At 42.4% G+C, this 27,613-nt stretch overlaps 2 protein-coding genes across 10 annotated transcripts in view; one reads left to right on the forward strand and one right to left on the reverse strand.

Moving 5' to 3' along the window:
* The window catches only part of chmp1a (charged multivesicular body protein 1A), a 63,277-nt gene extending 36,062 nt beyond the window's left edge, over nt 1–27,215 (forward strand). For all 9 annotated transcript variants that reach the window (XM_049724494.2, XM_049724490.2, XM_049724487.2 and 6 more), the window contains 3 exons: nt 10,426–10,554; nt 10,714–10,907; nt 26,155–27,215. In XM_049724494.2, coding sequence (XP_049580451.1) covers nt 10,426–10,554; nt 10,714–10,907; nt 26,155–26,176 — 345 coding nt within the window. In that variant the 3' untranslated portion in view covers nt 26,177–27,215. The remainder of the gene's footprint in view (nt 1–10,425; nt 10,555–10,713; nt 10,908–26,154) is intronic.
* Nucleotides 13,077–14,736, reverse strand: LOC137840380 (uncharacterized). The gene has a single exon (XM_068651149.1). The coding sequence runs from the start codon at nt 14,432–14,434 to the stop codon at nt 13,541–13,543; it is 894 nt and encodes a 297-aa protein (XP_068507250.1). The 5' UTR covers nt 14,435–14,736; the 3' UTR covers nt 13,077–13,540.
* Nucleotides 27,216–27,613: the final 398 nt, after the last annotated feature.

Consider the following 27,613-nt stretch of genomic DNA (forward strand, 5'->3'; position numbering starts at 1 on the left):
GCAGTGATTTCACCAGATGCTCTGAACCTTTTGATGATATTATGGACCGTAGATGTTGAAATCCCTAAATTCCTTGCAATTTTGCTTTGAGAAATTTTGTTCTTAAACTGTTCAGCTATTTACTATCAGTATTTTTTGCCACCTTTCCCAACTTCTACTGGACATGTTGCAGTCATGAAATTCTACGTTAATTATTATTTGGCAAAAAACAATTACCGTATTTTTCGCACCAAAAGGCGCACTGGGTTATAAGCTTCACCCTCATTGAATTTCTTATTTTAGAAATTATTTCATATATCGTGCGCACCGGATTAAAAGGCGCATAAAATAGAAGCTATACTGCAACAAACTGAGGTTGACTAGGGTTGCGGTATGCATCCACTAGCCAATAACCAATGAGCCCTCTGTAAACAATCGCGTTTCTCAAACTATCTCCTATAAATTGATCGGAACTGACTAAAGTTCGATCTAACACATTGGTACTGCTTACTTATATTTCCCTTCCATATCGATCCGTAAATTTACTCGAAACATTAACAGAGCAGCCTATTTTGAGATGAAATAGCCTCGTGCGTATAGCAGCTATCATTATAGTACAGGGGTCACCAACACGGTGCCCGCGGGCACCAGGTCGCCCGTGAGGACCACATGAGTCGCCCTCAGGACTGTTCCAAAATTAGCTCAAATAGCGGCACTTGACAGTGAGCTGCATCTACTTAGTTTACAGTCAAACCTCGGTTTTCGAACGTCCTGGTTCTTGAACAAATCGGAATTCGAACAAAAAAATTCGAGATTTTTTTTGCTTCGGTTGTCTAACAAAATTCTGAGGTCGAACCTTGCGAGATGAGCCAGGAGGAACCGAGAAAACCCGACCGCGCGGCCCAGATGCCGACTGACTCCGTTGTTATTGAATTTTCATTACTCTGAGGATTGTATTAACCCCTAATCATGCCTCCAAAGAAAGCAAGTGGGAGCAGTAAAGCCATCCTAAAACACAAAGACGCTCTTAAAGCAATGCGACAGTGAGCGCCCGGCGCGCTACGGTTGCGCGATCGGACCAAATTAAGCTCCCTGCGCACTGAGGTCCACTTAAATTTTGGAAACTACATCAGGACTTTAAAAATATTTTCTAAATTCTAGCGACGGCTCTGTCACAATAATGCGACCAGCGCGGTGCAGTTGCGCGGTCGGCCACGCGCTACTGTTGCGCGTTCGGCGGTGCGCTGCAGTTGCGCGATCGAACAAAATTAAGCTCCCTGCGCACTTAGGTCCACTTAAATTTTGGAAAGTACATCAGGACTTTAAAAATATTTTCTAAATTTCAGTGACGGCTCTGTCACAATAATGCGACCAGCGCGGTGCAGTTGCGCAGTCGGCAACGAGCTACTGTTGCACGTTCGGCGGTGCGCTGCAGTTGCGCGATCGAACAAAATTAAGCTCCCTGCGCACTTAGGTCTACTTAAATTTTGGAAAGTACATACATCAGGACTTTAAAAATATTTTCTAAATTTCAGCGACGGCTCTGTCACAATAATGCGATCAGCGCGGTGCAGTTGCGCGGTGGGCGACGCGCTACGGTTGCGCGTTCCGCGGTGCGCTGCAGTTGCGCGATCAGACAAATATGCGCAAATGAAAAAATGCTTAAAAAGGGCGGGGTTTTTTGTCTTGAAACGGATTAAAAAATATTCCATTATTCGTAATGGGAAAAATAGATTCGAAATTCAACCGATTCGCTTCTCGAACCGCCTTCTGAAACGGATCTTGGTCAAAAACCAAGGTTTGACTGTATTTTTGCTATTCTTGTTAAAATCACACTTACATGTGAACTGCAAATGACAATAATAACACATAGTGAAATCTAAATTGAGCAAATTGGCTATTTCAGAAGTGTATGACAAACTGGTAGCCCTTTGCCTTAATCAGTACCCAGAAAGTAGCTCTCGGTTTAAGAAAGGTTGGTGACCCCTGTTATAGTATTAGCCACACGCAAACTCCCATGAGCCTCAGCTCGCAGACTCCCATGAGCCTCAGCAAAGTGTTGTGGCAGACCCCTGTAAACAATCACGTTTCTCAAACTATCTCCTATAAAATGATCGGAACTGACTAAAGTTCGATCTAACACATTGGTACTGCTTACTTTTGTTTCCCTTCTATATCGATTCGTAAATTTACTCGAAACATTAATGGAGCAGCCTATTTTGAGATGAAATAGCCTCGCGCATATAGCAGCTATCATTATACCATTAGCCACCCGCAAACTCCCATGAGCCTCAGCTCGCAGACTCCCATGAGCCTCAGCAAAGTGTCGTGGCAGCCCCCTGTAAACAATCACGTTTCTCAAACACTTTCCCATAAAAGTGATCGGAACCGACTAAAGACTGATTTAACACATTGGTGCTGCTTATTTATGATTCCATTGGATATTGATCCGTAAACATACTCGAAAACATTAACGGAACAGCCTATTTTGAAATGAAATACCCTCGTGGGTACAACAGCTATTCAGTGGCACCCCCTGACCACGGTTGCCGTAATGCTGGAAAGCGATGCTACCTTGTAATTTTCTAGTCGTACTAAAATGTACTGAAAAAGTTTGGCAGAGCGCTGTGTACAACCAGTATGGATCAACAAATTCATCAATTGATCCATATATAAGGCGCTCTGCATTATAAGGCGCACTGTGGTTTTTTGAGTAAATTTTAAGTTTTTAAGTGCGCCTAATAGTGCGGAAAATACGGTAAGTTTATCAGTTTGAACATTAAATATGTTGTCTTTGTAGTGTATTCAATTGAATATGGGTTGAGAAAGATTTTCAAATCGTTGTATTTTGTTTTTATTTACATTGACACAATTTCCCAACTTCAACCGAATCCGGTTTGTACTTTGGCCTGCAAGTGAACAAACGGGGTACTTTACTTGAACTGCTTAACTTTTCAACTTCGCGGTAACGCGTACGAGGTCGGGCTGTTTTCTATCGTGCTGCTGCATTACGTCAGACTCCTGATTTTTTAGCCGGAAACTGGAAGTGCCCTCAAAGTTAGACTTACTTTTGGTTTATCTTGCAACTTAATATTACAATATACTGCTACAAATTACACACAAATAACAAGAAATGGAAAACAAATTCACACAACAATAAGTTGCACACCATGTAAAACTTTCAACTATCGCTAAAGCAACAAGAGCTCCGCTTAGTGGCGAAACATGCAATTACATGTAGATTTCGGCAGTTACAGTATTTGTCTTTAAATATTCTAACTTTTTGCAAAGAGAGCCAGTTTTGGTGATGTGAAAATGTATGAGGTTCAACCATTCAGCTTCCAGTTCGTTTAATTATTCAGAGTGTTTGTTCACAGTCTCATTGTCATTCATGGTTTGCATTTTTTGACTGGTTGTGCCTGTTGATATTACTCAAAAACAGAAACAATCTCTTAGCAAATGATGCAGACAGTTGTTTTGTACTTTAGTGAAAACGAGCCAATTTACGGTTGTCCTGGATGCAACATCCTTCTCGGTCAACTTTTTAGACTCATTGCTGTACCAATGATCAAAACTGGTGGGTAATCGCATCAAGCACATGTCTGAGATGGGCAAAGCTGAGCAAATAAAATAGCCTTAGAGTGAAAGTTATTCTTCCCATTTTAAATATCTCGTAGACAATATCTACACATTCATTTATCGTCGGCTGTTCAACTTTTAGCCATTTCCTAGTTGTGGCTTTCCTGCATTCAGCGCTCAATATCCATCCATCCATCCATTTTCTGAACCGCTTAGTCCCCACGGGGGTCGCGGGCGTGCTGGAGCCTATCCCAGCCGTCATCGGGCAGTAGGCGGGGGACACCCTGAACTGGTTGCCAGCCAATCGCAGGGCACACAGAGACAGACAACCAATCACACTCACACCTAGGGACAATTTGGAGTGATCAATCGGCCTACCAAGCATGTTTTTGGAATGTGGGAGGAAACCGGAGTGCCCGGAGAAAACCCACGCGGGCCCGGGGAGAACATGCAAACTCCACACAGGGAGGGCCGGAGGTGGAATCGAACCCGCACCCTCCTAACTGTGAGGCGGACGTGCTACCCAGTGCCCCACCGAGCCGCCGCTCAATATCTGAAATAAATATTTATCCTGAGAAGATAAACTTTGTTATTAAGGCACCAAAACAGCTAGCTCTCATTTTGAATGGAATATACGTATATGTGCAACACCTCTTGTAATGTCTTGTGAAGAGAACGGACGCAATATTTCACATGACAAATACAGCTGAACCTCGATTTGACGTGCTTCGATTCTACACGACTTTCTGTAACGTGGTCCAAATTTGTTTTCATCGGAGCTAAATTTTTTTAACTATGATCACGAACCTCAAAGATTATATATCACGTTCATAAATTATTCCGTTTTACGTTTTATTCATTCTATATAAAATGGAACAGCGACACTTTTGTCTGAATTCCTAGTTTTGATGGCATCACAGGTCCCTTTTTATACTTGTTCTGAGGTGCGGCTCAGAGCACGCCATTTTGGTGCGCTCTATTTAAATACAGATGAGATACTTCACACACCAATCCCCCCAGGCCGCAAGACGTGCACCTCCATTTCCGGTCAGACACATTTGTAGTTTTTTAGCCGAGGTAGCGTTTACTTGCGCCACAAACTTTGTGATTGATTAAACACAAATGTCAACGGCACAAGACTTGTCCATACAAGCATACATAAAATGTAACAAAATAAATTCCCTCACAATATTTTCGAACATGTCTTGTAAAACTCAGATGACACAGATGAAAAATGAAATTTGACCAGGCACTTCTTTGAGGTTCTCATGCTGGAGGACGGTGCAATGAGTTGTGTGGATTGATGCATCCAACAATGGAACATTTTGATCTCAGCATTTACGCTCCTACTCTCTGCAAAGCCCCAGAGGAAAAAGACACGTTCTTTGAGGCCCTGGACGAAGTAATATCTAGGGTCTCTAGCACTGACGCTCTCTACCTCCTGGGCGACTTCAATGCCAGAGTGGGAGCTGACCGAAAGGCTTGGCCCTCCTGCCTCGAGGCCAACTGATATGGGAAGATCAACAACAACGGCCAGTGTCTGCTGGAGCTCTGCTGCTTCACTAACATATTTTTCCCGTGTAAGGAAATCCATCAGGTCCCCTGGAGGCATCCACACTGGCAAAAGCTCGATCTTGTCATCACTAGGCGTAGCCAGCATCCTCCTCTCCCGCACCTACCACAGCGCTGACTGAGACACTGACCATTCTCTCATCGACAGTAAGGTAGGTGTGTATTGCTCTGCACAAGATGCACCACGCCAGGAAGAAAGGTCAGCTGCGCATCAACACATGTTGCGTCAGAAACCCAGAGATGACACAGTAGTTCCTGAGTCAGCTCAAAAAGACCCTTGCCAGGAAGGCGTCCGCAGATGATGTCATCGACGAAGTGGACCCTCTGGGACTCAGTGTACAGCACAGCCATCTCTGCCTATGGAAAAAAGGAACGTAAGAACATAGACTGGTTCAAGGCCCAATGGGAGGAGATGGAGCCAGTGATCACAGCAGAGAGGAAAGCCCTGATGGCCTATAAGACTGCCCCAGACCCTGACACACTCGCTGCACTTAGAGCTGCCAAGAAAACAGCCCAGCAGACTGCTTGTCGCTGCGCCAACACCTACTGGCTGAACCTCTGCAGCAGTATGGCTGCAAACACAGGAGATACGAGAGGGCTGTATGAGGGCTTCAAGCAAGCGATAGGCCTTGTCTCCACCAAATCTGCCCGCCTCAGGTCAAACACAGGTGGTGTGATCACAGATCAGGGCAAGCAGCTAGAACGCTGGGAGATGCATACCTCGAGCTGTATGCCACGCAGAACATCGTCACAGACGTCACCCTTTCCGCCATCACGGACCTGCCAGTCCAAGAAAAGCTCGACACCCCACTCACAGAGGAGGAGCTCAGCAAAGCTATCAATTGCCTCGCCAACGGGAAGGCCCCAGGGAACGACTGCGTCCCGGCAGAGATTTTGCTTAAGCCCTTGCGTGAGCTGCTCTGCCGATGCTGGGAGGAAGGACACATTCCTCGGGACATGCGAGACGCAAACATCATTACCTTGCCTAAGAACAAACGCGACAGTCAACTGCAACAATTACCGTGGGATCTCTTCAGTAATGTTGCCATACTTTTATACCATTGCTCTGAGAACCCATCAGGCCCTGCCACCTTGTTAGGTTTAAAATGTACCACTTGTGTATCACTTGTGCAAAATCACATAAGTCTCGTGGTTTTAGAAAAATGGACATTGTCAAAAATATGGACATGCATAGATAATTCTGTTGGTATGACTAATTTATTTAAGGCTCTAATTATGTCATGTAAAATGTTTCAGTTTTTTTTATTTGAATACAGAATAGGTCTTTATCTTCTTTGTGCATTTTTTTTACTTGTATTGTCCAAGGGGGGTAGAAGAAAAAAATAAAAAACAAGTAATATATACCGTATTTATCAGACTAAAAGTCGCTCCGGAGTACAAGTCGCATCAGCCATAAAATGCACCATAAAGGGGAAAAAAACATACATGTATAAGTCGCACCGGAGTTTAAGTCGCATTTTGGGGGAAATTTATTTGACAAAATCCAACACCAAGAACAGACATGAACCAGTAACAACAGGTTAAACGTGACATAAACACAAATGAGGAGCTGAGAACGGGCCTGACATAACATTAACAGTGATTCAAATAACTCTAACATAATGAACACGTTTATCAAACCATCTGTGCCACTCCAAATAATTAAGTCCATCGAATTCTTCGTCCTTTGTGTAAACAACGCTGGGTGTGCGGCGTGCCGCTGACGTCGGACTTGTCGTCAGTTGAAGTTCAAATTATTCCACAGGCCCATATAACTAGATCTAAACTATATATCAAATAACAATAACATAAACAACAATTTTATCAAACCAGCTGTGTCACTCCAAATAATTAAATCCATTGGAATCTTCTTCCTTTGTGTAAACACCGGCGCATCTAACCCCGGAAGTGTGTGCGGTGTGCCGCTGACGTCAGTTGCAATTCAACTTGTTCCACAGGCCCATATAACTATATATAAACTATATAGCAAACTATAATATAAACAACAATTTTATTGAACCATCCGTGTCACTCCAAATCATTAAATCCATCGAAGTCTTCGTCCTCTGTCTCACTTAAAAAAAATAAAAAAAGAACAGCTGTTGACTCCGGAACTCCATGCGCCGCTGACGTCAGACTCGTCGTCAGTTGCAGCTCTATTTATTCCACAGATCTAAGTATATAACTATATTGTAGCATTACCAAAGTACCAGGCAAGATGTGGGTTTGGTAACCGGCTCTTTATTTCACAAAACAAGAGCTCAACATATGAGCCAACACACAGTGCTATAAGCAAGCGCCCTGGATCGCTCTTCCCGTTCCCCGTCCCCCTGCTGCCTCCACGGCCTTGCGAGACAATCGGAAACTACTGAAGTCTAACAACATAGACGTTGCTACTCTAAATAAACTATATATCAAATAACTATAACATAAATAACAAGTTTATTGAACCATCTGTGTCTCCTGACTCCGGAAGTCAGTGAATGGAACTCATTGTCAGTGAGGCTCCAATTATTCCACAGCCATAGTGCGCCCTCACGCGTTCTAAAGTGAAAATAACATGTGAAGTGATCAACTATACTTGTAAGTAATGTGTTAATGATCAAGTAAAAATTTGTGAATAATTACACATATAAGTTGCTCCTGAGTATAAGTCGCGCCCCCACCCAAACTATGAAAAAACCCCGCAACTTATAGTCCGAAAAATATGGTATGTTTGGATAGATCTGATGCCACTGAACTCTTCGAGTGGTTGTAAGCAAAAAAATACTCACAAATGACTGAGTTATCACATCTCAAAAGCAGTGTTTTTGGGACAAAATTAACGAAAGTCTATTAAAAAAAGAAAAAAAAATGGGGTTAAAATCACCGGCTACAATGTGTCCACCATTGGGGTGAGATTGTTGTAATGCATTAATGGTGTCAGACAATAGAGAGAGAGCTATGCTAGTGTTAGCATCGGGTGGAATGTAAGCAGCAGCTGTTAGCTCTCTGGGCAGATAGAATGGCTGTGATTTAACACAAACGTACTCTATGTCCAGTCACCAATTTGTGCGTGTGTAATTACTTATGTGTAACCGGTTCTTGTGCACGTACACACACAGACCACCCCTTCTGCTCTTACCGGAGTCTCTGTTGCATTCCCATCGATATAGTGAGCAGCCTGCTAGCTGTACAGTCTGGTCCGAGACCCGTGAGTTTAGCCACATTTCCGATATGATAGACACACAACAGTCTCGGACGTGGCGAGTTCCCTCCATGAGCAGATGCATCTCATCCATTTTGTTGATTAGGGACCGGGCATTTGTGACAAACATACTGGTTTATGTGGATTCTTCCTTAGCCGACCTAGCCCACCGGAGTGGCAGCCCCGCTTTTGTTGCCTTCTCTGCCTCCGGCATCTTCTAGCTCCAATCACAGTCCACGAAGGGCCCGGTGTTCTGGCTATCTCGTTCGAGATGTTGTGCATGTGGTGGAAATCCTCAGAAGGCTTAGGGAACTTGGATGTTCTCTGGTCCAAAACATTCAGTAAGTCCTGGCAATTGGAGTTGAGCGAGTGGACGTACACGAAACAAAAGATTAACAAAACAAACATGGAGCTGCGAGCCACTGCGTCTGTGCACACCGCCATCATAACATAAAGCCAGGGTGGTAGTAGAAAATGCCTTTGGCTGTCTTAAAGGAATATGGTAACAGTTGAAATGTAATGATTGTGACGCTTGCTAAATTAATGATTAACTTGCTGTGCCCTTCACGATGTTTGTTTGTCATCTTTTAATGAAGGTTACAGTCATCAAGTTGTTGAAGATGGTGGTTTGTAGGTACAATTTGCTCTGGTGCAAATTCTGAATTCAACACATAATTAGGGGTACGACGAATAGTGAAAATAAAAGGATGTCATGTCACTAAATGTCTTTAAGTCTGCATTAATTTTTTCAACACTATTTCTTCATTATTAACCCATCCACAGAATTACTTATATCAAGATGACATCCTATTGACTGGTTGATGTACTTGAGCAATGTGGGTTCCTACAGGTTTCTTCTTGTTATCCATAACAGTCCCAAGATATTAATAATTTTCCACGGCATCTAATGCCTGACTTTTAATGACGGTCACCTGGTTGATGTTAGAGGGCTTAGGTCTAATATCAATGTACTATTGATTTGATTAATTTATTGTACAATGTGAAGAAAAACCATGTCACACCAGTCAACAAAATCAGGACCATGACCATTTTCCTTGTCATGGAGCTTGACTATAACAGTCATCTGCAAATTTTAAATGTATCTATTTTCATGCCAACGCACATTCATAAAGATATAAAATGTAAAGAAGAGCGGAGAGCTCAGCCTTGGTGGGATTCTGTGGATAATATCACTTCTGACGATGTATCAATTTACTCTCACTCTGAGTTCTTAGGTTCAGAAATGTAAAATCCATCCCCCAATGTTAAAATCCAAATTAAAATAGTGCGGAGAGTTCAGCCTTGGTGGAACCCTGTATATAATATCAGTTCTGACGACGAATCAATTTACTCTCACTCTGAGTTCTTAGGTTCGGAAATGTAAAATCCATCCCCCAATGTTAAAATCCAAATTAATATAGTGAAGTTTGTCAATTAAAATGTGAGACTGGATTGTGTCAAAAGCTGAATGAATATCTCAAAGAGCATGATGGCTTTTGTTTCCATCAAGATGTTTTAAAATAAGATTTAATAAAAATTAAGTAGCATCCAGTATGCCACATCCAGCCCTATAAACTGCCGAGGGTTTAGCAGATGTTCAGTCTTACTGAACAAATCTCTTTTTGTTATTATCGAAAGACTTCATGACAACTGAAGTGATGGCCACAGTAAAATCATTAAAAACCTTGGGGTGCTTGATTTTGGCTACAGGTATAACTGTGAACTGTTTCCAACACCTATGCATCGTCTGCAGATTAATTGACTGACTGAGTGACTGACTGACATATAGTTTAAATGGAGTGGGAAGATGTAAACAACGTATCGAACTTGTTAACCCTTATTTCACATGTAAATTATTACATTGGCAAGCAAAAGCAGACAAAGTTTAAACATTTTGCCATGTGAACCAGGCTCAAGTTGAATTTGAGGCCCCATTTGTTAGCGTGCCAGTACCGCAAAGTGCCAGTATCCCAACTTGGCCAGGATTGCTAGGGCTCTTTATAGCTGCTTACAGCACTTTTTAGAGTATCTTATTCCGCTGGTCCATCATCACTTCAGGGATGTTTTGTATGATAAATAGAAATGTGATCTTATGCTTTCTCTCACAGGTGACTAGAAACATGAGCCAGGTGACCAAGGCGCTTGACAAAGCTCTGAACTCAATGGATCTTCAAAAGGTCTCTGCTGTCATGGATAAGTTTGAAAGCCAAGTTCAGAATCTTGATGTCCACACCTCAGTAAGTGACTGCAGCCTCTGTACATCCACTTGCATCTTGTTCTGTGTCGTCAAGTATTTGGTGTGCTTTGAACTGTCTTTGTAGACATTCTACTGAAGGCATATGAGGACATAGTATAGTCATGTGTAGGTCAATTTGTGTTTGTTTTACCAACACAAGGTAATGGAGGATTCCATGAGCTCTGCAATGACACTGACAACACCACAAGAACAGGTGGATGACTTGATCCACCAAATAGCGGAGGAAAGTGGCCTGGAGGTGATGGACCAGCTCAGCAAATTGCCCGCAGGAGCCACCTCAGTGGGTGCAGAGACTTCACGCAGCCAAGAGAAGGAAGACCAGCTTTCTAGACGGTAAGGGCTACACACCATTACGAAGCATGGTTGTATATTCATTACTTCTATCTGCCTGTCATGTTACACATGTATCAGTAGGTACATGTAACAATAGCCCTCTGTGAGCCGTCACCTTACCATGATAGAGGGACTTGTGTCCCAATGATTCCGGGAGTTAAAGTGTCTGGGGCTTTATGCCCCTAGCAGCGTCACCCAAGGCAAACAGATCCTAGGTGAGGGACCAGACAAAGCACAGTTCAAATGACCCCTAAATGAACCTAGTTTTCCCTTCCCGGGCGTGGGTCACTGGGGCCTCCACAGGCCTGGAGATGGGACTCGGTGGCGAACTCTAACGGCATAGCCCAAAAAAGGCAACGTGGGTCCCATGGACTCACCACCTAGGGGAGCGCCAAAAGGGTTGGGTGACTTGTGACCTGGGCGCCAGCCAAAGGCAGGGACCTTGGCAGTCCAACACCTAGCTACAGAAGCTACAGTGCTGGCCAAATGTATTGGCACTGCCGCTATTCTGTCAGATAATACTCAATTTCTTCCAGAAAATGATTGCAATTAAAAATGATTTGGTATTATTATCGTCATATGTTTTGCTTGCAATGAAAAGACACAAAAGAGAATGGAAATAGAGTCAAATCAATTGTCATTTTACACAAAATTCCAAAAATGGGTCAGACAAAAGTATTGGCACCCTTAGCCTAATACTTGGTAGCTCAACCTTTAGACAAAATAATTGAGAACAATTGGTTCCGGTAACCACCACTGTGTTTCTTACAATGCTCTGCTGGAATTTTAGACCATTCTTCTTTGGCAATCTGCTCCAGGTCCCTGAGATTTGAAGGGTGCTTTCTCCAAATTACCATTTTGGGATCTCTCCACATGTTCTATGGGATTCAGGTCTGGACTCATTGCTGGCCACTTTAGAAGGCTCCGGTGCTTTCTCTCAAACCATTTTCTAGTGCTGTTTGAATGTGTTTGGGGTCATTGTCTTGCTGAAAGACCCATGACCTCTTAGTGAGACCCAGTTTCTCACACTGGGTCCTACATTACGCTGCAAAATTTGCTGGTAGTTTTCAGACTTCATAATGCCATGCACACAGTCAAGCAGTAGCAAAGCAATCCCAAAACATCAGGGAACCGCCGCCATGTTTGACTTTTGGGACCAAGTTATTTTCTTTGAAGGCCTCGTTTTTCCTGTAAACTCTGTGTTGATACCTTTTCCCAAATAGCTCTATTTTTATCTCATCTGACCAGAGAACCTTCTTCCAAAACGTTTTTGCCTTTCTCAGGTAAGTTTTGTAAAATTCCAGCCTGGGTATTTTATGTCTCTAGGTCAGAAGTGGGGTCTTCCTGGGTATCATACGATTGACACTGTTTTCAACGCCGACGGATACTATGGGTCCAAACCCTCGGACTGCAGGACAGCTTGAACTAGTTTGGATGTTATCGAGGTTCTTTATCCACCATCCGCACAATCTTTCGTTGAAATCTCTCGTCAATTTTTTCTTTTCTGTGTACAAACCGGATTCGGTTGAAGTTGTGAAGATCAAAATACAACAATTTGAAAATCCTTCTCAACCCCTATTCAATTGAATACACTACAAAGAGACCATATTTAATGTTCAAACTGATAAACTTAATTGTTTTTTGCCAAATAATAATTAACTTCGAATTTCATGGCTGCAACACTTCCAGTAGAAGTTGGGAAAGGTGGCAAAAAATACGGAGAAAGCTGAGAAAAGCTCATCAAACACCTATTTGGAACATCCCACATGTGATCAGGCTAATTGGGTACCATGATTGGGTATAAAAGGAGCCTCCCTAAACATGCTCAGTCATTCACAAGCAAGGATGGGGCGAGGTTCACCCCTTTGTCCACAACTGCGTGAGAAAATAGATGAACAGTTTAAGAAAAAAAATTCTCAAAGCAAAATTGCAAGGAATTTAGGGTTTTCAACATCTACGGTCCATAATATCATCAAAAGGTTCAGAAAATCTGATGAAATCACTGCACGTAAGCGCCATGGCCGGAAACCAAGACTGAATGACTGTGACCTTCGATCCCTCAGACGGCACTGCCTTAAAAACCAACATGAGTGTGTAAAAGATATCACTAAATGGGCTCAGGAAAACTTCAGAAAACCACTGTCAGTAAATACAGTTCATCACTACATGTCAAGTCAAGTCAAGTTTATTTGTATAGCCCTAAATCACAAACAGTCTCAAAGGGCTTCACATAGCCAAAATTGACAATTATTCTCAAAGCATCCCCTGATCATAAGCTCCCAAAAGGGCAAGGAAAAACTCAAAAAACCCCTGCCAGGGGAAAATGAGAAACCTTGAGAAGGGACCACAGATGGAAGGATCCCCCTTTCAGGATCACCAGGTTGTAATGGATGCAGAGAGTGCACAAGTAATACATAATATGAAAATCAATGAAAAAAATGGATGTCGGAGGTGCCCTCGATTGTCCTGGCAGTGTCTTCAAGGGGGTTGAGCCGCAGTTCCCCCATCTTGAATTGGTCCCCGAGAATCCAGCTAGCCGCTATCAGCTTTTGAGCCACCTAACCCCCTCCCCAGCCGGGGAGGAGGTGGGCAGAGAGAACAGAGCAAACTCCGGCCAAATCGGCCATCACAAGTTAGTTAAAGGCCATCTCATAGAAATGTGTCTTTAAACGTGTCTTAAATGTTTCTACTGAGGTAGTAGTTCTAATATCCATTGGTAGGGCATTCCAAAGCTCTGGAGCCCGAATAGAGAATGCTCTAGACCCTGCAGACATTTTCTTGGCCCTCGGCATAACTAAAAGACTAGCGTTTTGCGAACGAAGGTTACGAGACGGAACATAAGGAACGACTAGGTCGACGAGATATGAAGGCGCTAAGCCTTGCAGTGATTTATAGGTTAGTAGAAGAACCTTGAAGTCACATCTTAAATGGACCGGGAGCCAATGTAATTTGGCTAATATTGGGGTAATGTGATCAAATTTTCTTGACCGTGAGAGCAGCCTCGCAGCGGCATTTTGCACTAACTGTAGACTTTTGATACTGGACTTAGGAAGACCAGAGAATAATACATTACAGTAGTCCAGGCGCGACGTGACGAACGCATGTATAATAGTTTCCGCATCCCCGGTCGAGAGGATAGGACGAATCTTAGCAATATTACGAAGGTGAAAAAACGCAATCCTGGTTATATTCTTAATGTGTTTTTGAAAGGAGAGCGTTTGGTCAAATATTACCCCGAGATTAGTTACCGTATCACTCTGAGTGATAGTACGGTTATCTATAGTTATAGTGGTTTCCTTAAATAAGTGTTGATAACGAGTAGGACCAATTATCAACATCTCAGTTTTATCCGGGTTAAGACGAAGGAAGTTGAGGGACATCCATTGCTTAATCTCCGCAAGGCACGCCTCGAGATTACAACAGTCCTGTGGATCTGTAATCGATAACGGCATATATAATTGGGTGTCATCCGCGTAGCATTGAAAGCTAATATTATATTTACGTATTATGTCCCCAAGCGGAATCATATAAATATTAAATAAAATCGGTCCGAGTACCGATCCCTGTGGGACACCACACGTAACATTATAAAGCTCAGAGGACGTATTACCATGGACCACTCGGTGCGTCCTGCCTGATAGATAGGAATTGAACCAGCTTAGTGCTGACCCTGAGATACCAACACAACTCTAGACGCCCTAATAAAATATCGAAGTCTACAGTGTCAAAGGCAGCACTAAGATCAAGTAGTAACAATACAGACGACGTATTTGAATCCATAGCTATGAGGAGATCATTAGTCACTTTAGCAAGTGCTGTTTCTGTAGAATGATTAGCTCTAAAACCAGACTGAAAAGAGTCATATCGATTATTAGCGACCATGTAATCAATAAGCTGCTGCGCTACTACTTTTTCTAGAAGTTTTGCTATGAACGGGAGGTTTGAAACTGGCCTATAATTACTGAGACAGTCCGGGTCAAGATTTGCTCGCTTAAGTAGTGGTTTAATAATAGCGGTTTTAAAGGCTATTGGCACTATCCCAGAGGAAACAGACAGATTCATTATATTTAAGACAGACGGTCCTAAAATTGGAAATAATTCTTTAAGTAGTTTGGCTGGAAGCGGGTCAAGTAAACATGTTGTTTGTTTAGCCGTACTAACCAATTTTGTAAGCATTTCAAGGGACACGCTTTTAAAATTTGAGAGGGTTATTGCATGATCCCCAGCGCTAGTAACCGGCGGAGCGATTGGCATGGTATTCTTGATCTCGTCCCTAATGGACTCAATCTTTTGAGCAAAAAATTTCATAAACTCGTCAGCTGAGTGGAAGGAGCTATCGGGGGTCGGCTGGCGCAGAGTTAGCTTTGCCATTGTATCAAATAGGTATTTAGGATTGTTTTTATTAAGATTAGTGACTTGCGAAAAATAACGAGTTTTTGCTAAAATAAGCGCATCTTTATATTTCAGGAGGCTGTCCTTCCATGCCTGATGGAAAACCTCAAGTTTGGTTAAACGTCATCTGCGCTCATGCTTTCTACATAATTGTTTAAACGTACGTGTTTCATCTGTGAACCACGGAGTTGGCCATCTATGGCGAGTTTTCAGACGTAGCGGTGCCACAGAGTCGATGGCTTTTAATAATGTCGCATTGAATTCATTTGTAAGATTATCGATAGAGCCGCTGTATGCGTGAAACATGGCGGTTGCCGGCGACAGTAACTCAGATAGCGCAGTTGCAGTCATGGAGTTAAAATTAAAATTACATCAGTAAGTGCGGGTTAAAACTCTACCATGCAAAGCAAAAGCCGTTCATGAACAACACCCAGAAACGCCGACGGGTTCTCTGGGCCCGAGCTCATGTAAAATGGACTGATGCACAATGAAAAAGTGTCTGATGAGTCCACTTTTCAAATAGTTTTTGGAAACACTGGAAGTTGTGTCCTCCGGACCAAAGAGGAAGCGGACCATCCGGACTGTTATCAACGCAAAGTTCAAAAGCCAACTTCTGTCATGGTATGGGGGTGCATTAGTTCCCATGGCATAGGTGACTCACATTTCTGTGAAGGCAACATAAATGCTGAAAAGTACCGTATTGGCCCGACTATAAGACGATGTTTTTTGCATTGCAATAAGACTGAAAAAGTAGGGATCGTCTTACATTCGGGGTCTAGACAATATAACCATTCACAACACTAGATGGCACCCGATACCTTTAAAGCGAAGTTATGTCACCCCGCCTTACATCTTGCGTAAATTACCTCAGCTTATCGCGATTGTTGGAGCTTGTGCGCAGCGGTAAGTTAAAGGTTGCAGGTATCGACTGAGTATGTTGCTGTGATCGTGTGCGTCTTTGACACAAAGTGAGTATATACATTTCATTGTTACTACTGTCCACTGTTGTGCCGTTTGTCCGATCGCGGTTTGCTTCGTGTGCGCGCCGTTTGATTGACAGCTCCGGCACGCTCCTTTAAGTTTGCCTCGCATCGCACAAGTAGCCGTTACGCAGCGGCACGGCGACTAACGATCGCCAGCAAATGCATTTTGTTGTCTCGATGACTTGTGTGGTGTGTTGCAGAGAGTATTTCATTTATGGTTATATAGTATAGCGCAGTGCTTCTCAATAATTTTCTGTGATGCCCCCCCCAAGGGAGAAGAAAACATTTTGCACCCCCCCATGTTATTAATATTAAAGAAAAACAAAATATAAATAAAAAAGAAAGATCAACTTACAATAAAGAATAACTATTAATAACATTGTTTTTTAGTCTGTAACAGAACAGATTCAATGTGCATCACTTTGCCTGAAATTAAAAATAAATTAATTATTTAAACTATAAACATTCTTGACCAACTGCTATTTTATGCTGGAAAAAATACAATAAAATAATAATAAACATACATAATATTAAATTAAATAACAGCAATAAATAATATTCAATTCAAAGTAATCAGCAACATTAACTCAGAGCACAATATATAAAACGTTTTAACCGACAAAACAAAAATGAAAAAAACAATTTGTGCTCAAAATGAGGCAGCATGACCGAGACTATATCCACGGCTGCAGGTAGTATCAGCTCTTCTGCAATGGTGTGTTTTTTTCTTGCACTGAGCAATTTGGTACGCTGCTTTATATGAAGCTTACAGTGCTTGTTGATTGACTGAAGTAGCATTCACAAAGTGGGATGATTGTTGGCAATATTCAGCCCGTTTTCGCTGAAAAACCTCAAGCATCTTATCAGCGTGATTGGGGTGCAATGACTTTATAAGTGCCGCCTTAATTTATTTGGCTTCATACTGTCTGCTGCCAACATTGTAAGTAAGGCACAGTAAACACACCGGTCTTTCCTCGTCTCCCATCGTAGTCACACTGAAGCCGAGCGCTATGTACGCGTCGTCATATTTCCTTGTCTTAGCTTTCGTGTGACTCTCAATTCTCTTATCTCCATCTCTCTCCGCCGTTCTTTTCAACCCTCTTCAATATTTTTCCATGGTGTCCCACTGCACTTTTTATCGCCTGCTCTGTGTTGTGTGTTCGTATGTTCCGTGCGCTCTACACTGTAGACTCTACAGTGGAGACTCTACAGCAGGGGTCACCAATACGGTGCCCGCGGGCACCAGGTCGCCTGTGAGGACCGCATGAGTCGCCCGCAGGACTGTTCTAAAATTAGCTCAAATAGCAGCACTTGTCAGTGAGCTGCATCTATTTATTTTACAGTCAAACCTCGGTTTTCGAACGTCCCGGTTCTCGAACAAATCGGAACGGAGGTCGAACCCCGCGAGATGAGCCGGGAGGACCCGAGAAAACCCGACCGCACGGCCCGGATGCCGACTGACTCCATTGTTATTGTATTTTCGTTATTTTGAGGATTGTATTAACCCCTTATCATGCCTCCAAAGAAAGCAAGTGGGAGCAGTAAAGCCATCATCCTAAAACACAAAGACGCTCTTAAAGCAATGCGACAGTGAGCGCCCGGCGCGCTGCGGTTGCGCGATCGGACCAAATTAAGCTCCCTGCGCACTTAGGTCCACTTAAATTTTGGAAAGTACATCAGGACTTTAAAAATATTTTCTAAATTTCAGCGACGGCTCTGTCACAATAATGCGACCAGCGCGGTGAACTGGAAATGACAATAATAACACATAGTGAAAGCCAAATTGAGCAAATTGGCTCTTTCAGAAGTGTGTGTCAAACTGATAGCCCTTTGCCTTAATCAGTACCCAGGAAGTGGCTCTCAGTTTAAGAAAGGTTGGTGACCCCTGCTCTACAGTGTAGAGCGACTACTCCTTGTGCACACTCTTCCAGTGACACGGCCACTCCCACCTACTGCAGTGGATGTCTCATTACACTTTAATCTAGTACAGCCAAAAGAAAAGCATGTTCCCTGGTGTCACACCCGCCCCCCTTGGTATTGCACCGGGCACGCCCCACTATTTGAGAAGCACTGGAACCGTTACGCGCAGTTAGTTATGTAATGTGTGCCGTCCACGAGTGTTGTGTGACGTCAGAAGTTAAGCGTTGACGTGCTGTATTTCCGTCTGTTGCAGAACCACACACACACACAAACATCCCACAAACCACACACACCCTTCACACAATAAATTTTTGCCAGTTTGCCTGTATGCCCCTATGAGCCACAGTGCCTGTTACTTTTTTGCCAATAATTCAGTAAAGCAATCAAAACTGAACCACGTCTTCCCTCCTGTGTTCTGACCGACACCCGGGGGCGAAAAGAGCATAACCATCCAAGCCAACCCCCTATACAGTTCTCAGGCTTCCCAACAATAGCGGTAGCAATTTTCATTATTTCATTGCAATGTTTTTCCTTATTCAGATTTGTTTCAAGACTATAGTTACAGTTAGATGGTTTTGATGGTTAATGCAGTTGTTGCAATTTTGTTGTTTTATCACAGTAGATTGATTTATTTAGATTTCAAAAACCAGAAGCCATTCATTTACAAATATGATTGCACTTTAGCTTACATATTTAAATGTTCAGATATTAAGATGTGATAGACAGTTTTTGCTTGATTTAAATGAGGCAAAATAACATGCTTTTTCTCTCGAATATATTGTTATAATCCTTTGTTTCAGATGTACTGTAATTATTTTCTGTATAAAAATTAAATTTGGTGTTCAAAAAGTACTTTTTTCAAACTTGAGTCAAAAAGTCTCTTTTCAAACTTGAGTCTTGAAAAAGAGGGGCTCGTCTTATAATCAGGGTCGTATTATATTCGGGCCAATACGGTACATACAGATTTTGGAGCAACATGTGCTGCCGTCCAAGCGACGTCTTTTTCATGGACGCTGCTGCTTATTTCAGCAAGATAATGCCAAGCCACATTCTGCACGTGTTACAACAGCGTGGCTTCGAAGTAAAAGAGTCCAGGTTCTCCGCTGGCCCGCTTGCAGTCCAGACCTGTCTCCCATTGAAAATGTGTGGCGCATTATGAAGCGTAAAATACGACAGGGAAGACCCCGGTCTGTTGAACAACTGAAGCGGTTCGTCAATCAAGAGTGGGAAAGAATTCCACATGAGAAGCTAAGAGAATTAGTCTCCTCTCTTCCAAAACGTTTATTGAGTGTTATTAAAAGGAAAGGTGATGTAACGAAGTGGTAAACATGCCCTTTCCCAACTTCTACTGCACGTGTTGCAGCCATGTAATTCTAAGTTAATTATTATTTGAAAAATAAAATAAAGTTTGAATTTGAGCATTAAATATGTTGTCTTTGTAGTGTATTCAATTGATTATAGGTTGAAAAGGATTTTCAAATCTTTGTATTTTGTCTTTATTTACATTTTACACAATTTCCCAACTTCGACCGAATCCGGTTTGTACATCTAGGGAGGTTAGCCACAGTTACATGGGCTTCAAACCTCTTGAGGACACTGCTCACGGTAGATGCAGGAACATCCAGGTCTTTGGAAATGGACTTGTAGCCTTGAGATTGCCCGTGCTTACTCACAATTTCTCAGACAGTTTCTTTGATGTCTTCTGTCTTGTCCAGCACCAATAGGATCACTTAGATCCGCTTCATCAATGTATAAATAAGGCCAGTTTGATTAATTATCAGACATAACGCAAATCTCAACTCACTGTGAGTGTCCCCTTACAACTGGTGACCCGAACGACAATGCGCAATGATGTCTGAAGAAGCACATGCTGAGCTTAACTTTGGCAATTAATGTCAGCGCCGGAAAGCTATCGCCATTCTCCACATAAAATGATGTGATCCCGCCGTGTTGAAGTACAATTTTGCCTATGCAAGGTGACCAACAGACAGACAAAGGCAGATTATGTGCTGGAGTCTCGACGACCACTCAGACGAAATCAATTCTGAACATTTTAAAATACACCTGCCGAGGGAATTCAGCCGAATGCCGAGTGCTTGAGACCAGCACCTGCTCTGTTTCCCATTTCAGCCACTTGGTGATAGGACTACCCACCTAAGATTGAAATGCAGGCACTTACCCACCTACCACCTGACCCAGCCACCAAGAAGCACAGACGGGTTGACCTAATTCGTGAACTCTGGCTTCAATCTCTACCTTCCTCTGTGAGAGCTGCCCTCCCTGATACTGGTACACTGGAAACGACTGAACTTGTCAAACGGACTGGCAACCATATCAATGCCACAAATGCCTCTCAAAAACTGGTGTGCGCCACCACCGAACCCAGGGGCCCCTCTCATACTTAGGATGCACGCCAGCAACGTCGCCATCGGTGGTGTCGTCGAACAGATACACAATGGCATTACTAGACCCTCTTGGTTTCTTAGCCGCAAATTGCGCCCTGCATGAAGGAAATACAGAACTTTCGACCGAGAGTTACTTGGCCGTTCATCTTGCTGTTTGACACTTTCACCATCTTCTTGACATGATGCCCTTCACAATCCCCACTGACCACCGCCCACTCATCCATGCATTTTCCAAGACCTCCCATGCTTGGTCGTTGCGGTAAACGGCGACAACTGTCAGTGTTGCGGCGACCTGGGAGGTCCGCACCTGTCTGCGGGTGCATGTGACCACAATGGGTCACTGCAGGAGTATGACGTGAACGCGCAGCACGCAGCGGGGCTCCACAGAGCGCCTCAACAGCTGAGCGCAATTTATCCTGATTGGGAGCGCACACACACCAGTGTTCATAAGCAGCAAACAACACAATCCTTTTGTCCAGTGAGCAGCAGCAGCAGCAGCAAATAACACAATCCTTTCGATCAGTGAGCAACACAGCAGTAGCAGCAAACAGCACTGAGCTCCACGGAGAAAGGAAAAAAGTCATGGGAAGAGGAGACCAAAGGGACTACCGGTGAGCTCACAGTTCTTAACTGGACCCTTCATTTTTTAGTTAACCATTTAGATCACTGACTGCATTACAGATGGTCTGGAAAATGTGTTGTCTTTATGAAAAGCATTAAGCTGTTAACTTTTGTTTGAAAGGATCACTTTATGTTCAAGACTTTTTCTTTCAGTAAAAAGGCTGGAATGCTTTTATTTAATTGAGGGAAAATATTTATGTCAAAACAAAAGTAAAGTGATCTTGCTTACAATCAATTAAAATTATTGTGATTTAAAAATAAGATAAAGGCAGTTTATTTTAAACCTGGGTTTCTGTTTCAATGCCTTATTTATGCATTCCTTGATTTGATTAAAAATAGTTAATTAAATGCACTTTATTTAATAGGAAGACTGAACTTCATCTACATTGTTTATTGGTTTATGTGTTAAAGAACACTAAGCTTGCATTGTTTTATTTGGAAAATATTGTACCTTTTATTTAAACTCATGCATTTTTTTTGTATGTGTTTTAAAGGTTTTTCACTTTGATTGTTTCGCTCAATAAAACCCGAACGAAGAGTGAAATCCCAGTCTGGTCAAATCCTTCCTTTTCATGTGTGGAAACCCATGAAGTTAAAATACACTTGCCAGTGAAAAACCGCCTGTGACCAGTGAAGACTCCACTTGTGGCCACAACCAAGAAGGAAGATGGCAAAGTCACTGGATGACTTGAAAGTGGAGACAGCTAAGAGCCTTTTCTCCCATCTTGCCAATGGCATTATGAGGACCCACACAGAGATGTCTATAGAGGACTTAAAGGAGAACTTCAAGAAGCTTACACTAGAGAGCTCCAGATTCATGGATGCAAACGAAGAAATGGAAGCCGCTTACATGGCAGAGGCCCATGTAACGACTATGGAAGATCTAGATGTCCAACTGAGAACCGACTTGGAAAAGACGGAGAAGGATTGTAAGCAAAAGACTAAAGAAGTTAAACGCCTAATTCAAGAGACACTCTGGGGCATATATGGAGGAAGAGAACTGCCCATACCTATCCATGTTGCAGAGGTTGAGTGCAGACATTTACACCTCCCATCTCACCCGCAAGGCGACCACGATTGTGTGTGATGTGAGTCACCCCGCTCACTCTTTGTTTGATCTTCTGTCCTCTGGGAAGAGGTACAGAAGCCTGCGCTCCCGCACCTCCAGACTCACCAACAGCTTCATACTCCAGGCTGTTAGGATCCTGAACTCTCTCCCCCCTCCAACCTCGGCTGCATAACGTCCTGTAATTTTGCGCTATATTCTGACTGTCTGCTGTATGCACACGTGCTCCATGTTTGCTCCTCTTATTTATTTGTTATTTGTCTATTTATTATTTATTCACCGCTCTTATTTGTTCATTGTTTGTGCCTTCTTGTTTTTACTTTTTGTGCTGTTTACTTGTATGTATATTGTGTAATATGTCTTGTCACCGTGGGATAGTGGGAAACGTAATTTCAATCTCTGTGTGTCTTGACATGTGAAGAAATTGACAATAAGGCAGACTTTGACTTTGAAATGTCTCATCTGACCAGCCAGACAGAACTCTGGAGTCCTACGAGTTCATGCTGACTCACTTAGAGAAGTTGGTGTTTAAGGCATAAGAAGCGCATCAGAACTGGAACCGCTGGGGTCCGCCTCCTAAACAAAGAGACTTTGATGACTGCCTAAGACAGCTGGAGGTGCACCCTCTCCAGTTGGTGCCAAGAAAGGCCGCCTTCATCAAAGGAGCAAAGATGAAATCAGATGCAGATAATGAAGAATTCCCAGGTCGCCGTCCAGTGGCAGCAATAAAGCTAAAAGCCACAGCCCTACCAAAGTTTGCAGGTAACCAGAGAGACTACTACAGATAGAGGCAAGGAGGCTCTGCAGAAACAAGGGGAACCGACCGGCTCCAAAGAGGTAAAGACATTTCAACTGCTTGATAGCCTTGATGAGAAGGTGGCTAGAGATCTATGTCTCACTCATCAGATGACATCCTTCGACTCCTGGAGAACCGGTTTGGGAACTAAACCACCATCGCTCTCAAGATCATCGAAGAGCTACAAGCGACTCCACCAGTCCGGAGCGGTCAGCCAAGAAAAGTCATAGAGTTCATCCAAGCGGTGGAAAAGGCCCTTTATGATTTGAGTGACCTGGATAATGCAGACGCCACTAAGAACCCTGTCATGAAGTGAATGGAGCTGCGCGACCAAATGCAGCTTGGACCAGGGTTTATTGAACGAACTCAAAAGACAAACTATAGATGCTCGACTAGGGACGTAAATAACTGAACAGAAAGACAAAACAAGACGAGAACAGACAAGCAACTAGAAGAAACAAGAACACATAAGACACAAACAATCCGACAGGGAGTGACACGCAGACGGGACTTAAATCCAAGACAGTTAACGAGAAGCAGGTGACGGCACAGGAGGGGAGGGGCGAGCACACATACACGCGAACCGAAACTATGACAATAAAACAAGGAAACGAACTGTGACAGATATCGACAAACCCGATGGTGACTAAATCCACTGAGGGCAAGCTCCAGGAAACCCTAAAGCAAGACTGGCTGACCTATGCTGCTGATGAGAGAAATGCTGTGAACCGCCACAACCGCTTTGACAAGCTAATCACATACCTGAAATCACAAGAATTCATTTATGAACAACTGGATCAGCTGAGAGACGTCGTCGATTCTGCCAAGGAGAAAACCAAGTTTCAAAAGTATACCAGGACAAAGACAACCAAGTCCAGCAGTGAAACAATAAGCTGCATCATTTGTGGTGACCCAAAGCACAGAAAGAAACTATATTTCTGCAGAAAGTTTAGGATAAACCTAAAGCCATCAGAGAAGAGGGCTTTAGGTTTGCAGGCAGCTTGGTGCCTGCAAAAGATGCCCCAAAGTCCACAACGGTGACTACTGCAAGAAGACTTACCTGTGCAGGAATCCAGAGTGCAAAGACCAACACCACTATCTTCTCTGTCCAGTTGCCAGACCCCAGTCCCAGGGAACACCCAAATCCAGTCCAGTGAGAGCTGAGGGCAAAAGATACACAGAAACTCAAGAAAAGTTCCTCTCCAAACTTACACCAGAGTTGGCGCAGCAGTGTCAAGACGCCTTTTGCAACGTAGCATCCAGGGCATACAACTCCACTGCAGCTGAGAGAGTAGTTAGTTGGATGATGAGTTTTGTAAAACCAGACAGAATTATGAGTTAATTTGGGATCTGGATGCAAACTAGAAATCGAAAAAAACTAAAATAATTCACATAGATAAAACGAACTAAAATAATGGGCCACACAATTCAAAGCAACTTTTACTTACATTTTCAAACATGAAACGTGTACTGTATGACGATGAAAACGATAAATATCTGCTGACAAATAAATCTAAAAGGGGAAAAGGTGATTTTAGTCTAAAAGTAGACTAAAATGGCAGTTTTTGTTGACTAAATCTATATGAATAAGATTCGTTTTTGTTTGATACAATAAAGACTAAAGTTCTTGACTCAATTAAGACATGACATAAATGGGATTAGATTCATAAAATGTGATAAAAATTAACAAGTGTGATTCAAACTGGACTAAAACTGAGACAAAATAGAAAAATGGCTGATAAAAGTAACACTAACTGAAAGGCAGCTATGACGGCGGGTCATATAGAATTCCCCCCCAGCCAGCTGGCCTCGCACCGGCGTTCGGCTCATTCCAGGCCACAGTTCTCACTCAAGCCGCGAGCAAGCGCACCAGCACTGGCCACTCCCCCAACCGGTGTACTCACTCGACAGTGAGACCAAGAGGCCCCCTCATCCACTTTGCCACACACCCCACCGCCATGTTACAACCGCCATCCCCTCCTTGTCCACCCACTGCGACGAAAGCTTAGTGGCTGACCCACAAACCTACAGGGCGGGCCTTACGGTTAAGTGGCTCTTGTCTCAAATAAAGTCTTGCAAGTTTAAGTACACGAGAATTTATAACCTAAACTTTGTACGATAGCAAGGACTCACTATTGAGATTTTCCTTACCTGCGGTCGCCATAGTAGTTGTAAAAAGCGCTCATGGCATGTCAAAGTCAGCTTTATCGTCAATTTATTCATATGTCCCAGACATACAAAGGAATTTAAATTACGTTCCTCATTATCCCACGGTGATAACGAGACATAGACACCAAGTAACAATAAAGCAGAGCTAACCTAATGCTAACGCCAACCGAGTACTGTAGTGACATTAATCAGGTAAAAGTTCCGTTAGAGGGTTTAGCAACAAGCAGTAAAATAACTCAAAGTGCATAACATTCAGTAATGTAGCAGCAAGAGAGTGTATGACATTCAGTGATAAATATAATAATAAAAAACACAATAGTAAAATAAAGGAGTGAAGACTTCATGACGGCGTTCCCACGGTAGTTTACATTTTCCTATACCTTTTACTGTTGAGTATTTTTATATACATTTAAATTTTCATCTTTTTAATTTCATTTGCTTTATTTACTTCGTATGTTCATGAACTGTTGAAGTAATTTTTCAGCGCAGATACTTTAAAACAAGCAATTTGAAACCATCATCATCATGTTGATAATTGAGATCAAATGATATGGAAAAAATAAATTGTGATCATATGTTTTGCTATATCATCCAGCCATACCACATATGGAACTGACCCAGATCAGATTGAGCCATTCTGTCATTCAAACAATATTAGATACAGGTCCATAAAGGCAAAGAAAATATCATCTGGGTCACATTTGCTTTTCGATTGACCCAAGCGTTGTGTAATGTCATGCATTTTTCATGCTCACAATCGTTCTGATAATTTTGTTCAAATTCTGAACTGTATGATCCTGATGGCTTTTGAATGAAGAAATATTAAATCACATTTCAAAATGTATTTTTTTTCCCTAAGTTTTCTTAAGTTTGAGCTTTATCATTTATGTTGCAGGCTCGCTGCTCTGCGGAACTGAAAGGGGACTCGACTCACAGCGATGTGGAAAAAGACAAGTTTGGTGGTGGTGGTGGTATTTGTGTTCCATCAAGGAAGGAGCATCACATTCCCACTGCCTCATTTTGGCCTTAAGATTGTGTGCCCCCCTCCCTTGCATGCCATTTGCAAAATGGTTCCTGTTTTCCTTAACTGTATAATGACAACAATAATGTAAATTTTAAATTTGTACAACCAAGCCAAGTTATTATATGTTAGTTATTAAATGAGAGTGGGACATTTTTTGTTCTTTAGTACCTGGTCTGGGCCAGACTTTGGTGGCCTGCATACTGTATGGAAAAGCATTTGACTGCCTGGTCTCATCACATTCTTCAAAGTCCCAAATATTTTTACCATTGAATACACCAGTGGACAATCCCTGCATGGGACTTCAGTGAGTCATGTTTGAATTTATTTGTTGTTAAACACGCATAACACAATCGACACCATCCATGTGAAATACTGTATTCTGGATTGAAGTGCTGTCTAAAGTGCCTGATGGACTGTACAAACTGGTGCAAGGCGAGCTGAGCACTGCACAGTTTTTGTCAAAGTTAGGAAGATGTTTTTGCCAACAGCACCTTAGCAAAAGAACCGATGACAGCTTCCTCTGGGTGTCATAGATGAACATGCGTCATCATTTTATTGTTGCAGTGTAAAGTTGTCCAATTGTGTCTTTTTCTGTGAATATCCCCATACTATATATTTTGTATTTGTACAAAAGAGTGGGCAGGTTAATGTATCATCTAAACAAATCAGACAGAAGCCGTAACGGACAGTGAAATTATAGGTAATTAGCTTATTTTTAAAGTCATTTGAATGTTTTATTATAAATGTAAATTTGCTTTTATTTTTTTTCATTCTTATTTTCGGTGAGAAGATTATTTTTAAAAGGCATCTGAATGTTTTATTAAAAATAGGCGTTAGATTTTTTTGTTTTGTTTTTTAATCGTGGCTGTTTATTTTAATGGACTAGAAACTTTCATGAGAGACGCACGGATAAAAGCTGTCTTGTCCTCTTACTGAGCAGTTTTAGTGTTGCCCTCTGTTTAATTCCTTTTGCAAATTTTTACAATGGTGTGATATTTATGAGATTTCATCTTTGCAGCACTTTCATCTTACAAAAATATAAAACTTTCCTCCAGCGCCCACTTTAATTTAAATTCAGTTTTTGGTGTGTTGATTGCAGACATCAATCGTTTTGTTGATCCATACTAGTTGTACACAGCGCCCTGCCAAAATGTTTCAGTCCGTTTCAGTGCGACTAGTAAATTACAAGGTCGCATCGCTTTCAGCATTATGGCAACCGTGGTCAGGGGCATCACTGAAGTAAGCTGGTCGATCACATGACATTTAAAAAAAAAAAACATTCTTTTCTATAGGCTAGAATGCATCCCATCGCTTGATTGACATACAGGTA

The sequence above is a fragment of the Syngnathus scovelli genome, chromosome 6 (genome assembly GCF_024217435.2).
Source record: "Syngnathus scovelli strain Florida chromosome 6, RoL_Ssco_1.2, whole genome shotgun sequence".
In the NCBI taxonomy this organism is placed as follows: domain Eukaryota; kingdom Metazoa; phylum Chordata; class Actinopteri; order Syngnathiformes; family Syngnathidae; genus Syngnathus; species Syngnathus scovelli.